Source organism: Atta cephalotes (assembly GCF_000143395.1).
Source record: "Atta cephalotes unplaced genomic scaffold scaffold00052, whole genome shotgun sequence".
In the NCBI taxonomy this organism is placed as follows: Eukaryota; Metazoa; Arthropoda; class Insecta; order Hymenoptera; family Formicidae; genus Atta; species Atta cephalotes.
The window spans coordinates 1,640,707-1,653,114 of NW_012130116.1; the positions used below are offsets into that span (position 1 = coordinate 1,640,707).

At 32.5% G+C, this 12,408-nt stretch overlaps 3 protein-coding genes across 3 annotated transcripts in view; 2 read left to right on the forward strand and 1 right to left on the reverse strand.

The window, feature by feature from the left end:
• Positions 1–5,745, forward strand: part of LOC105623073 (calcium release-activated calcium channel protein 1-like) — a 22,093-nt gene extending 16,348 nt beyond the window's left edge. Inside the window, exons 3-4 of the mRNA XM_012204474.1 lie at positions 3,913–4,041; positions 5,218–5,745. Of these exons, the coding sequence (XP_012059864.1) occupies positions 3,913–4,041; positions 5,218–5,745 (657 nt within the window). The remainder of the gene's footprint in view (positions 1–3,912; positions 4,042–5,217) is intronic.
• Positions 5,746–7,528: 1,783 nt separating this feature from the next.
• Positions 7,529–9,361, reverse strand: LOC105623096 (MORN repeat-containing protein 3-like). Its single transcript, XM_012204496.1, has 3 exons — positions 9,186–9,361; positions 8,008–8,300; positions 7,529–7,737 (listed from the first exon to the last, which is right to left on the reverse strand). The coding sequence occupies exons 1-3, from the start codon at positions 9,359–9,361 to the stop codon at positions 7,529–7,531; spliced, it is 678 nt and encodes a 225-aa protein (XP_012059886.1).
• A 1,467-nt stretch (positions 9,362–10,828) lies between these two features.
• The window catches only part of LOC105623074 (zinc finger CCHC domain-containing protein 8 homolog), a 5,752-nt gene continuing 4,172 nt past the window's right edge, over positions 10,829–12,408 (forward strand). The window contains exons 1-2 of the mRNA XM_012204475.1: positions 10,829–11,139; positions 11,776–12,016. Coding sequence (XP_012059865.1) covers positions 10,829–11,139; positions 11,776–12,016 — 552 coding nt within the window. The remainder of the gene's footprint in view (positions 11,140–11,775; positions 12,017–12,408) is intronic.

Genomic DNA, 12,408 nt, shown 5'->3' on the forward strand with positions numbered 1-12,408 from the left:
TACTTTTTTAAAATAATTATTTACAATTATTTTACTTGTTATTTCAATTTATATTTATTTCTATCAATATATGCGATATTGAGAAATTACGTATTTTATGTAAAAGTAAAATTCTCCTAAATTAGAATTATTTGTTTATTGTACAAAGTTAAAGAAATCGATAATGAAAGAGATGCGAATGAAATGATTATTAAGTTTTAAATAATTATTAATTCTTCTCTTTTGTTATCGAATTCTCCAATTTACTCTACGTAATAAACAACAGTCGTTTCTATTTCTGAAGAATTCTACTTTGAAACATGTAATGCATTTCTCACAATATTCACGTATTGATGGAAATTATTAAGATTTAATAGAATTATTAAGTTTGTTATTTTTTTTAATCAATGAACCTATTTTGCTTACATAAAAATACTCAATTATTTTTTTTATCTTTTATTATTACGTAAAATAACGTTATTAAATCGTATAAGTTTTTATCAAATCTAATTATTGCGCAATTAAAAAAATAAGAGTTGAGAAAAATTAAGATTAGCTCAATTTTCTAATTTATGTACATATAATGCACATTTTTTATGTTTAAAAAATTGTAGTCTGTTATTAAAATATTTTCCGGTGCATTACGGGGAAATCGAAATGTTCGATAGTAAGATCGTAGTAGGATCAATATACATTAGATTTCTCATGATTTTAGCACATAGAACTGTTTTCATTGAGTCCGTAATAGATCTGTTTTCTTCGATCTGTTTTATTCGTAATAATACCTTTAACGCTACTTTAAAATAGGAAAACGGTGTAAACAATATTCGATTTTATATGATAATGAATTTAATTAATTTTTTAATTAATTAGTCAGTAATAATACTAATGTCGGTATATTAATTTTCACTGAGAGGAGAATTGTAACTATAATTGTATCTTACATAATATGATTATTATTGCTATAGTGTTAGCAATAATAACTATATGTATAGTTCTCATTCAATATGTATTAACAATGTATTTTGTTGACACCTGAAAATGACTATAATTATCCAGATAACATTTATGTTGCATAAGATATCTAACATATCTTGTTAAGATATCTAATATATCTTGTTAAGATATCTAATTTTAATATATCTTTTAGATCGCAGGCAACATGCATATTATTTGGATATAGTTATTATTACCATAAAATAATTGCAATTACTTAGTTAAATATTTTTTTGAAACAACAATATATAATATATAATTATAATAATATAATATAATATATAATTATAATATATAAATATAATATATAATTATTATTATTAATATTATAACAATAATAACCATAATTGTAGTAACAAGTAATTATAATTACAAATGCCAAAATTTTTTTTCACAACATTCAACGTTCAATATACATACCGATATAATTAAAGCTTACAATGTTGTGTTATATTAAAGCTTACAATGTTTTATAAAAACAGAAGTATTGGTGACATTGGTATACAATTACCAGCGAAATTATTTTAGATTTCTTTAAAATAATATTTCAAATTCGAATCATGTGATTGATTGATTGAGCATCAATACGATCAGTCAGCTTCACTGGGATTAATCTCATTCACGGATGACAAATGCGTGATTTTTTAAAGATTCTTTTCATTTAGCGTTTTTCATTGGCAAAACTAGTGCGCCATTAACTTGTACCTATTGTAACTATCCTAATCTAAATGTAAAAATGAGACTTAATTGATAAAATATCCAATGTGTACTTTATCAAATAGCACAATAAAATGTATTGAATATTTCGCGGTTTAATATTTCCGTTTCTATATTTTTAAACGTACCTCTTTATGTCGATTTGTGTACAGCCTTAAAGTGCACTAAGTGCGCACTAGTTCTGCCAATGAAAAACGCTATTACGGATTATATGCTATTTTTTCGAACACCGTTGTTATATCTGACTTTGAACGCGCAATTAGTCGCATATTCTTCAATTCTTCACTTTGCATGTGTGTTACGTACTGATAATTATCCGGATGTCGTTCGTAACGATATCGTCGTAATATTGTACTTCCCCCTTTTTTTTCTTTGCACGCTGCGAAGACTGAATTGCCTTTGTATTTGCAATTTATGGCAAACTGTTTTCATCGAATGAAATATATTTCTGATATTACTAATATGTTGGTATATTCAATTGTATGATGTAGATTTCAAATAATAATAGTTAATTAATCGTTGTTATGGCAAGAAAATTTATGTGCATTTATTTCTTCGGGAGCTGCATGTTCGATTATCATGAGCTTATTGCGATTAATAGTATAAAATTAAATAAACATACGTATCTGCAAATAATGATACAAGATATGCGACGTTCTCATTATGCATCCTCTTTTTTTTACTTATACGTAATGTGTGTTTTGCCATGTGCTGATCACATGTTTATTATAATTACCTGTTTATTGTTCATGAAAAAAAAATTGACGGAAGAAATGTGAATAATCTGATTAATGTGATATACATGTACATATACAAGTCGAAGCAATCTTCAACAACACAAAATCCAAAATCGAGACATAAAATATCTTAAAAATTGCCTCTTTTTGAGGTAGAAAGAGGTCTTTCTTAGTTTAAAGAGTTCTAATTGTATACATACGTGTTGTCTGGCGTGCAACTCGCGAGTAAGTGCAAATGTTTGGAATTGTTTGCCTGTGTACATCGAGTTGTTGAACTAAACAGATTGACATTGAATACATATATCCTTCTTAGCTTTAAACAAACAAAAGATAGTATCATGTGTCAACGTGTTTCTTTTTCGCTTGTCAGTCATTTCTCAAGACATATCAAGATGCAATGATACATTTTGACATAGATAAAAAAAACAACAATATTATTTAATCATACATCATAAGCTGGTATTTCTTGATATCATATTTATTAATATTACATTCAATCGTTAAAAATCGTTTGGAAACATGAAAGTAAAGATCATACGCTGAAAGAATATTTCAAAAATATTTCGAAAGCACTCATTTTGCACAAGATGTGCTTGTAAATGTCGCAATTTTACAATGATGAATGTATATCGTTCATACAAATTATTTTTTATGTATATTTTTTTCGCGCATTTTGGATCATACTTTTCTATTATCTTTTATTTAACGTCTCGCTAACATTTATGCCCAACCGGAAATCTCAATCAGAAGATCGGTGATTGTAAATTAAATTGAGTAACATCTTCCCGAAGAATATGTGAAACATTGAGTCACGTAAAGTCTCTCGTTAATGCATGCATCAGCAAATGCTCTCTCTCTCTCTCGCACGCAATGTTTCTATGTATAATATATGTGCATGTAAATGTGTGTGTGTGTGTGTGTGTGTGTGTGTGTATGTGTGTAAATGTGTGTGCATGTAAGTGGGTGGGTGTGTGTGTGTGTGTGCGTGCGTGCGTGCGTGCGTGCGTGTGTGTGTGGGTGGGCGCGCGCGCGCGCGCGCGCACTGTTTCTTCGTCCTCATGCTCGCCAGACCTTCTGCAAGACGCAGTCAGATCTCGCCGTAACGTATCAGCCACCGTTTTCGTTTCTACATTTTTCATTAATTTAATTTTCCTTATTATTTGTTTCGTTCAGCATCCATTGGTTTTTTGTCCTACTACTGCGGGATTTTTGGCAAGTTCTCCCATTGGCACCGACGTTGCCATCGATTTCTGGTACGTGCCTCTCTTTTTTACTCGCGCTTAAGCTTCCGAAGCTTATAACGAAGAGTTTATCCCCCGTGAAATCGCAAGGTCGAATGTTGCAGGCGCTTTATAGTATCCCTTCCTCCTCGCCTCTCTGTGAGACAATGAGAACGCGATCACATATCTCTTCCTACGATTGCGCGCCCTTCCATCCAGTTTGAGCTAATTTGTTATCTCTGCCTTCGTTTTGTTCGTCACAGTCGACGATGTCGCAAGCGGGAGATGGCCTTCACACACCGGGCTATTTGTCCTGGAGAAAATTGCAGCTGAGCCGCGCGAAGCTCAAGGCGTCCAGTAAAACATCAGCCCTGCTCTCCGGTTTCGCTATGGTAAGAAAACGTCGCTCCCGGAAACGAAATGATCCTTCGTCGGACCATTCAGTGCGATAAGTTTTTATCACGATCCCTCTATATTCATAGAGACGCGTATCCGCATCCTTCGTGATTAATTAATCAAGCTAACCATAATAGATTGCATCGTTTTGTAATAATTACACGGAAATGAAAAAAAATCTCTGTGAACTGAAGAGCATAATTCCGGAAGCGATTTGTATTGTTTGAACTAACTCAACGCGAATATTTTTCTAACGAATATCTGCAAATAAAAAATACCCACGTGCGCATATAAAATGTTATTACGTATTGTAATACGTATTTAAATATTAAATGTTAAATATTTAAATATTTTCGAAAGAAACTCAGTTTTATCTTATATTTTTTAATTTTTTATTATTTCAGAAGATTATTGAAGAATATAAAAAAGCCCATCAGAATCTACATCAGCTATTCGAATACACAGAAAACTCTTTATTCCGTGTAAACGTAACAAAACGAATAATAAACATTTCGACCCTTCAATTCGGATCCTTATCAATATAAAAAAATAAATTGAAATATAAATCGGACTCGAATTGAAGAGTCAAAACGTTATTCGTTTTATTACATTCACACGAAAATAAAGAGTTTTCTGTGCATTCGAGCTAGGCTCTGATGGGATTTTTTTTATTTTTCACTGATAGATTCCTTCAAGCCTCATTTTATATATTTGTTTTATTGCTTCCTAATCGAATATGTAGCGAGTTGGTGGAATGCGTTTTTGATATTTATTTGGTATTTATTTCTTTTATTCTCGTGTAGTTTGTCCAGGACATCAAATCGCTTATCAAGTCACTTATCAAACTACTAAATGTATGCTTTTTATATATTATTATATTTTATACATCATTATATTTGGCGCAAATTATTGCACGATTTAAAATTTTTGCATTTATTTATATCTGAAGAAATACATCAATCATTATTTAATTTGTAAAATCATTAAAGAGAATAATGAAAATTGACATATAACGTTTGGGTCAGAAACACTTCACGCGAATAATTACATTAAAAAATAAACCACGCGAGAAACGTAGGATTAACGACAGTTTACGTTTCTCGATACTGTTCGGACAATAAATGCGCTGAGATAATTTCTAAGACTCGACAAAAATCGGTCATTGTCCACAGGTCGCCATGGTAGAGGTGCAGCTGAATCCCGAAACGCATGTTCCACCGGAAATGCTGATCGCCTTCGCCGTGTGCACAACCTTGCTCGTAGCCGTGCATATGTTGGCGCTGATGATATCCACTTGTATACTGCCGAATATCGAAGCCATCTGCAATCTGCATAGCATAAGCCTTGTGCACGAGTCGCCACATGAACGTCTACATTGGTACATTGAGGTCGCATGGGCCTTCTCCACATTGCTAGGCCTCCTTCTGTTTCTGCTGGAGATCGCGATACTTTGCTGGGTGAAGTTCTATGACTTTTCGCAGGTCGCTGCCTGGTCGGCCTGTATAGTGTTGATACCAGTGCTGATAATCTTTCTTGCGTTTGCGATACACTTCTATCGGAGTCTCGTTGCGCACAAGTACGAAGTCACGGTATCCGGTATACGAGAACTCGAGTTACTTAAGGAACAGATCGAGTCCACGGATGTGGAGGGCAGAAATGGCGTAAATCTTTTGCAGACCGGAGTAACTCATATCGTATGAATTGGTCTTCACAATTTTTCCTGCCGCCGAAATTGGACTCGCGAATCGAACGCGACAAAGAATTTCCACTCCGGAACACGAGAAAGAGAGATAGAGACAAAGAGGCAGAAATCTTTTCTAAGATAGACGTGTTGTGAGTGCTTACGATATTTCTCGGAGGATTCTGCTAGGAAAATCTTTCGAACGTGAATCATTCGAAGAACATGACAGACAATTTTTTTTCACACACATTGTTTTCGGCACACACGCGCTACAGATGTTGCGAAGATTTGGTCAAAAGATAAGGATCTTCCTCCTCTTTTTTTTATACGCGTGTTTCTCTGTGATGTAAATTAGTATAAACGTGATGAGACTCCGCTCATCTGCACGATGCGCGCGTTACAAAAGCATCGTGTTGACTTCAGGAAGGATACGAAGTTCGATAACATCGTTGTATATGTAGGCACAAAATACATTCCTTCATTCGCGTTGCAACTTAAAACGTAGAAAGAATAGTATACGTTAAGGCTATTACCTTCCGCATGTTATCGCCGTATACAGTGCAAAAAACGATAATATAATAGTCTGAATTATCGAGAGGTGACATGACTGGCTATGTACCCAAATGTACTTATCTTTCGAAAAATGTGCTTATTTGAGAAACGCGATCGATTTTATATTTATTAAGTGTTGTGATGTTATATTATGCAAATATATTATATCCGACACGTTCTGCCATCGCTGACACACGAAAGTCGATATTTTTTCTTAAATAGATAGCAGTTTTGCTTATCATTTTTTAACGCGTCAAGTACATTACGTGTACACTATATTCAAATATGACTGCCGTAAAAATAAGGAATGAAATATCAAAAAGCGGCGATTCGGATGTAAGTACACGATATCACTCGAGATATTACATTTCGATGAATGAAAGTCAAAAATGTTCATACAGCACAGATCATTCCAGCAACATTGTAACAACATTGTAAGGTTCAAACAATATTGCTGAAAACTTCTGCTGTACGAACATAATAGAAGATGTCCCACCCAATATGATCACTCTATCTTTGCAGGGTTCTTCTTTGAGTTCCTTTTTAGTTTTTCAGTCCACACTATATAGAGCCATAGTATCATGCAATGATAATAGTGTTTTTCCTTCCGAGGGACACATTTAATATATATCACAAATTTTATCTCGAATCAGCTTAAAATAGTAAAGCTTCGAGATGAAGTTCGTCAGAACGCTACGGCCTTAAGTCTTTTTTAAGTGTTAATTATTTCTGCTTAAGCAGATTATCCATATCGGATGGAGCAATATTGTCTCTTAATCAGGAACTAGATGGAACGGTGATATCCAGACGCGAAAAATATAGATATAGAGCACGTAGAATTCGGATCTTCAGATGGCGATTCAATTACTCTGAGCCTGAAGCCATTTGTGCCACCATTTTTGTAGGATAAGATCGAATCAAAAATATGGTTTTTCATACAAAAGTATGGTTTGAAGGGGGATTTGTGCTTACTCTGCAAAGATGAAAGAGATACGTTGAGTGGAACATCATGTATATATCCGATTATTTGTATACATCATTTTGGCGCGTGAAATGCGCTGATTGCCAAAATAAAAATTAAAAATGAATTCTCTTTATTAATTCTCTTTACTAAAATAAAAAAATTGTACGTAGAAATTACACGTATTATATTTTCCATTTGCCGCGAACGCAAGAAAGGCTTTTGAAACGTGAATCATTATGTTCAAATTGATCTGAGAAGAGATGTAAACAAAACGTGAGCAATGCACTTATAAGTATATTGCTGCTTGACTGTTTATCCTCGGAATGTGCAATATCGGATATAAAGCTGGCTGTCGGATGTCTTCTATCGTGCTGTTCACGCAGACATCATTTTCCCAACAACCTTCCTGTATTTGACATCTCTTTAAATGGTAGAAAACACCTCGACCTTCCTTCTTGCCATTTATAAAGTGACCCTCGTAAAGATTACCGTTTTCTATGAAGATTTTAAGATAAATATTTATGGGGATTTCTTGAAGATAAGTATGAAGCGCCTTGAATGAGGAATAATATAATTTATAGTTCACAATTTTCGCAAACGCAAAGAATAAAATCGAACACAAGCTAAGGAAAATGTATTACTTTTTGTTCTATGTATTACGTAATTAAAAAGAAATTGAGAAAGACTTTTAAGCGGATTCATTCTGCGAAGCAGTTCTAGATTTCACATGTACATCTACTTTTTTGTTTCTTAATTAATCGCAACCTTGAATGAGTATCCCTTCTCCATGGTAACGATCGTTCAGCCACATGCCCTGGTAATATCCGCTGCCGCACTTGTACCAAATCCGGCCATAGCCATTCCGCTTGTTATCTCGAAATGCGCCTTCATAATAGCTGCCGTCCTTGTACCAATTACTTCCGAATCCGTGCTTCCTTCCCTTCGCCCAGTTGCCGACGTACACCTTGCGCACTTCGCCGTCTTGTGTAATTTTGCTGAGGACGCCGTAACCGTGTTTGAGGTCGTTATACCAGTCGCCTTCGTATATCCAACCATAACTGCGAAGGAATGATTCCTAACAAAATAGCGAACGAAATATCGGCAGCTTGGATGTACATAATTTTGCGAGCAAGCAGGATATTATATAATAGTGTATAACATAGAATGGTTACCATAAGTTACCAATTTTATTGTATTGCTCAGATAAAAAACTAATATATAAATACTTGATATCTTTACTATTAGTATTCAAAATATCGTAATTCTTGAAGTTGATTATAACAAGAAAAATAAATTATACTATATGTAACAATAAAATTATATTATAATGACCGGAAACTTTTGCCAGCCATTATATATTTGATAATAATTATGATGTCAGAATTATGATGTTAAATCGATAAATACAAAGTAAACGTTCTATGCTCTTATCGTATATTTAACATAAAAAAATCTTAATATAATAATTAAATCATTAATAGAATAATTCTTTTAATGTTCAGAATGTGTATTAATATACATTCTCAACATTAAGAGAACTATTAAGATACAAAATTTATATAATTCTTCGATTATTTTTATAACTTTTCTTAATTTCTCTTTTCTATCCCTTATGTTAATTAATGATAATTAAAACGTAATTGATCCATAGAAAAAGAGTATAATTCATCACAAAAAGGATAACTTACATTCTATTATAAAAATTATACTTTTTGTAAAAAAATCTTACGATTATCATATTAATAATAATAATTTTTTACGTATTTTGTTCGTAATACAGAAACATTAGATGAAGCGTAATTGATATTATCGATTCATGTTAAATGAGAAAAACTTCCAGCGAACAAGCCTGTTCTTTTTAGCTGGTTCATCTTTCTTCCTTTTCTATTCACGTTGGAGAGAAAAAGAGAACTTTAGCTAAAAAGAACAGACCTTCATGATACCTGTTGACTCCTATGCCTTTACCCTCTCTCTTATCGTTTTTCCATTGGCCCGTATAATGTGCTTTAGTAATACGTTTCGTCTCGGGAAAGTATATAGCGTGTCGCCAGCCATTTCGTTTGCAAGCTTCTATTCGCTGTTTGCACCACGTGACTCTCTGTGGTTTCAAGAACGGCATTGCGCCATATTCATGAAAGAATAAACTTCTTAATTTGTCATTTCGCTGATTTCGTGAGCAATCGATAATCATAAATCGAGACAAAATTACATAATTCACATTGCATAACATTATACTTCGGAAAAAAAAAAAGATTGTATTCATATCGCATTGTAGGCCAGTATTCATAGTCGTATATTCAAGATCATCTTAAGTTCAGTCTTAAGATGAACTAATCAGAAGATCGCATTAATATTTCAAGACATTACTTAAGACAGTCTTGAAATAAGAATCGACTATGAATACCGGCTATAAAATTTAAAGTAAATTCTTGGACTGTGTTTAAATTTCCTACTTGAATGTCCCTCCGAATTATTTAGCCTTGTTCGACAAATATTAAACAAGGATAATTATTTATTATCTATGTATCATTTTAAAATGATATATCAAGGTCTATATTTCTTAAAAATGAGATAAAAGAAAATTACAAAAATGAATATAAATTTATTAGAATATTTATATTTACATTGGTCAACATCTAATGAATTTATTCATTTTTGTAATTTTCATCTCGTTCCTCTCGTTCTAAAATATATGTACATACACAATCAACATTCTAAACATGAGTACATATTTTCAAGTTTGAAAATGTATATTTTCGAATCTCTTAATTAATATAATAGTTATTATTAATATAATGTTATTGATTTATAGCGGATATTTAGATTAATTCAAAAACTTCAATAATCTTTTTTCATGTTTTTTATATACGTTTGATATACGTTTTGTTTAATTTTTTTTTTTTAATTTTATTTTGTAAATTATACATTCACATTTGCGCTCCTAAAACATTTCAAATGAGTGCATTTAGAACGACAATCGCTCAGTGAGCTTTTGCATCTGATTGGCATGTTCCGTTAGATTTAAAAGTATAGACCAAACAGATACAAGAGCTCATTGAATGCCCAGTGAGCGGTTGTAGTATTGAATGCACCCAATATAACCTTTCATTAAAATTTGAAGATTTTTTGTTTTTCTTTGTACTCATTTTCAATTTTTCTTTTGATTTCACTTTTCAAGTTCTTAGTTTAATTATTTTTGAAAAATTTTTAAAATCTAAAATATAAAAAGTGAAGTAGAACTAAGTTAAAGTTAATCTACATTGGTAGAAATGAACAAAATTGTAGCATCTGAGCTCGCGCATTGCGCATGCGCGGGGATTTATAACTGCTAAATACCAATTACTGCTCCGTCCTGCTTGGCTGCTCCGTCCAAATTCCAATACCAGTCCAATATTTCAATACATACTACTGCACAGTGCACCGCATATACACGTCGATATAATCGTGTGTGTGTGTGTATGTGTGTGTGTGTGTGTATGTGTGTGTGTATGTGTGTGTGTGTGTGTAGCGTTGATCATATTCTCGCATCTCGTCCTGAAAACAGATCGAGCGCGAAAACTTCGAAGCTTCTTTACATCGCGCGTCTATGATGGATAGTGATGTCCGCGTGTTTAATATAAGCATGGATACGATTCCGTTGGATTCGTCGATTGTCGAAGACTCGGAGACGGAGGTGATCGAACTGGATACTAGTTACAACACGAAAGTTATCTCCTGTCTCGACGATGAAGTTCAGGTCTACAGTACGAAGAGCATCAGTCACGCCTCGACTCCGGACGACATCGAAACGATTGAAACGAGAGTCAATTCGCGGAGAGATTCGCAATTCGTTCGGTCGAACGACAACAACTCGCAACCCGTCTTTAAGGTTATGTTTCGTGACGAGAGTATCTCAAGGTGCGTCTTGTCGTATGTTCCAGCGCTTTGTTTACAATGCGCGCGCGGGAATTTGTTTCCGTCTGGTTTTACAAGAATGATATATCTGACGTATAGGAATGTTACTGCTTTTATTATAGCATTATTATTTTCTTATATATGTTTTGAAGAAAAAGAATAATATACGATATACTTATCAGGAGATCCGGCAATGTTTCGTACTAAGCATTAATATTGATACAATAAACATTAGTAAAGAAATATAAGATATAATTTATTTAATTTATTTAATTTGCATATGAATTATTAAACGTGTGTGAATTAAGTATATAATAAATATAATGATTTATTTCGCATATTAACATCAGACTTACTGGAGCAGTCAAAATGACTAGTTCCTAATTTATCAAATTAATAATTTCTATTTTTATATTTTTTGAGATTTTTCATTGTTGTAATATGTAAAGAATTAAATTAATTTGTTTTTCCTTTTTTTTAATATCAAATTACAGAGAGTGAGAGTAAAAAATAAATATACGTTAATCATGGATAGTTGTATTGTTAAACATTAAACATAGGGATATGCAATTAAGATCATTATATTCGTTATTACTGAATTTTTTATGAATTTAAGTTCTTATTTTCATGTATTTGCAGGCAATATCGGCGACAAATAAAAGACTTCTTGTATACTTTAGTGCGCTCAAAACCTCGTCGTAAGAAAGACTTAAATGAATCAAGTCTGACTTTAGAAATTTGGGATGATGGAGTTGATTCCAAAGATAAAAAGTTTGTAGAAAACGATGATATACAATGCAGTGACACATCTGATTTTTTATTTACAATTGATAAACAACCGAATGTAAAGAATGATATGGATATTCCGACTTATGGTCAGGTAATGTATTCTTTTTTTATTCATTTACCTTACAAGGAAAAGTTATGAACTGTTCATTATTATATTCTATAAAATTTGATGAGTAATTTGTTGAGTGTTCCTTGAGTGGTCCTCCTGATATAATATTATTCCATTTCAAGTGCAGACAAATTGTTTTAGAGACATTAAATATCTTTCTTAATTTATGTTTCTATTTCTCAAGAATTATTTTTTTATATTTAAACAAACAAAAAGGTTTCATTTTGTGTGTGTGTGTGTGTGTGTGTGTGTGTGTGTGTGTGTGTGTGTGTGTGTGTGTGTGTTAGTTTATTTAGTTTAGTTTGTTTAGTTACGTTTTACGTTTTAGTTTTAATTTACTTAACTTAACTAATATTAATATATTATAAGTATTA

Bases quoted from the DNA above. Each gene is read 5' to 3' on its own strand.
- LOC105623096 (XM_012204496.1), bottom strand. From the start codon at position 9,361: ATGCCGTTCTTGAAACCACAGAGAGTCACGTGGTGCAAACAGCGAATA. The intron at 8,301-9,185 runs GTATCATGAAGG...ATTCCTTCGCAG, and splicing joins AAAGGCATAGGAGTCAACAG to TTATGGTTGGATATACGAAG. The intron at 7,738-8,007 runs GTTGCGATTAAT...AAATCTTCATAG, and splicing joins AGAAGGGATACTCATTCAAG to AAAACGGTAATCTTTACGAG.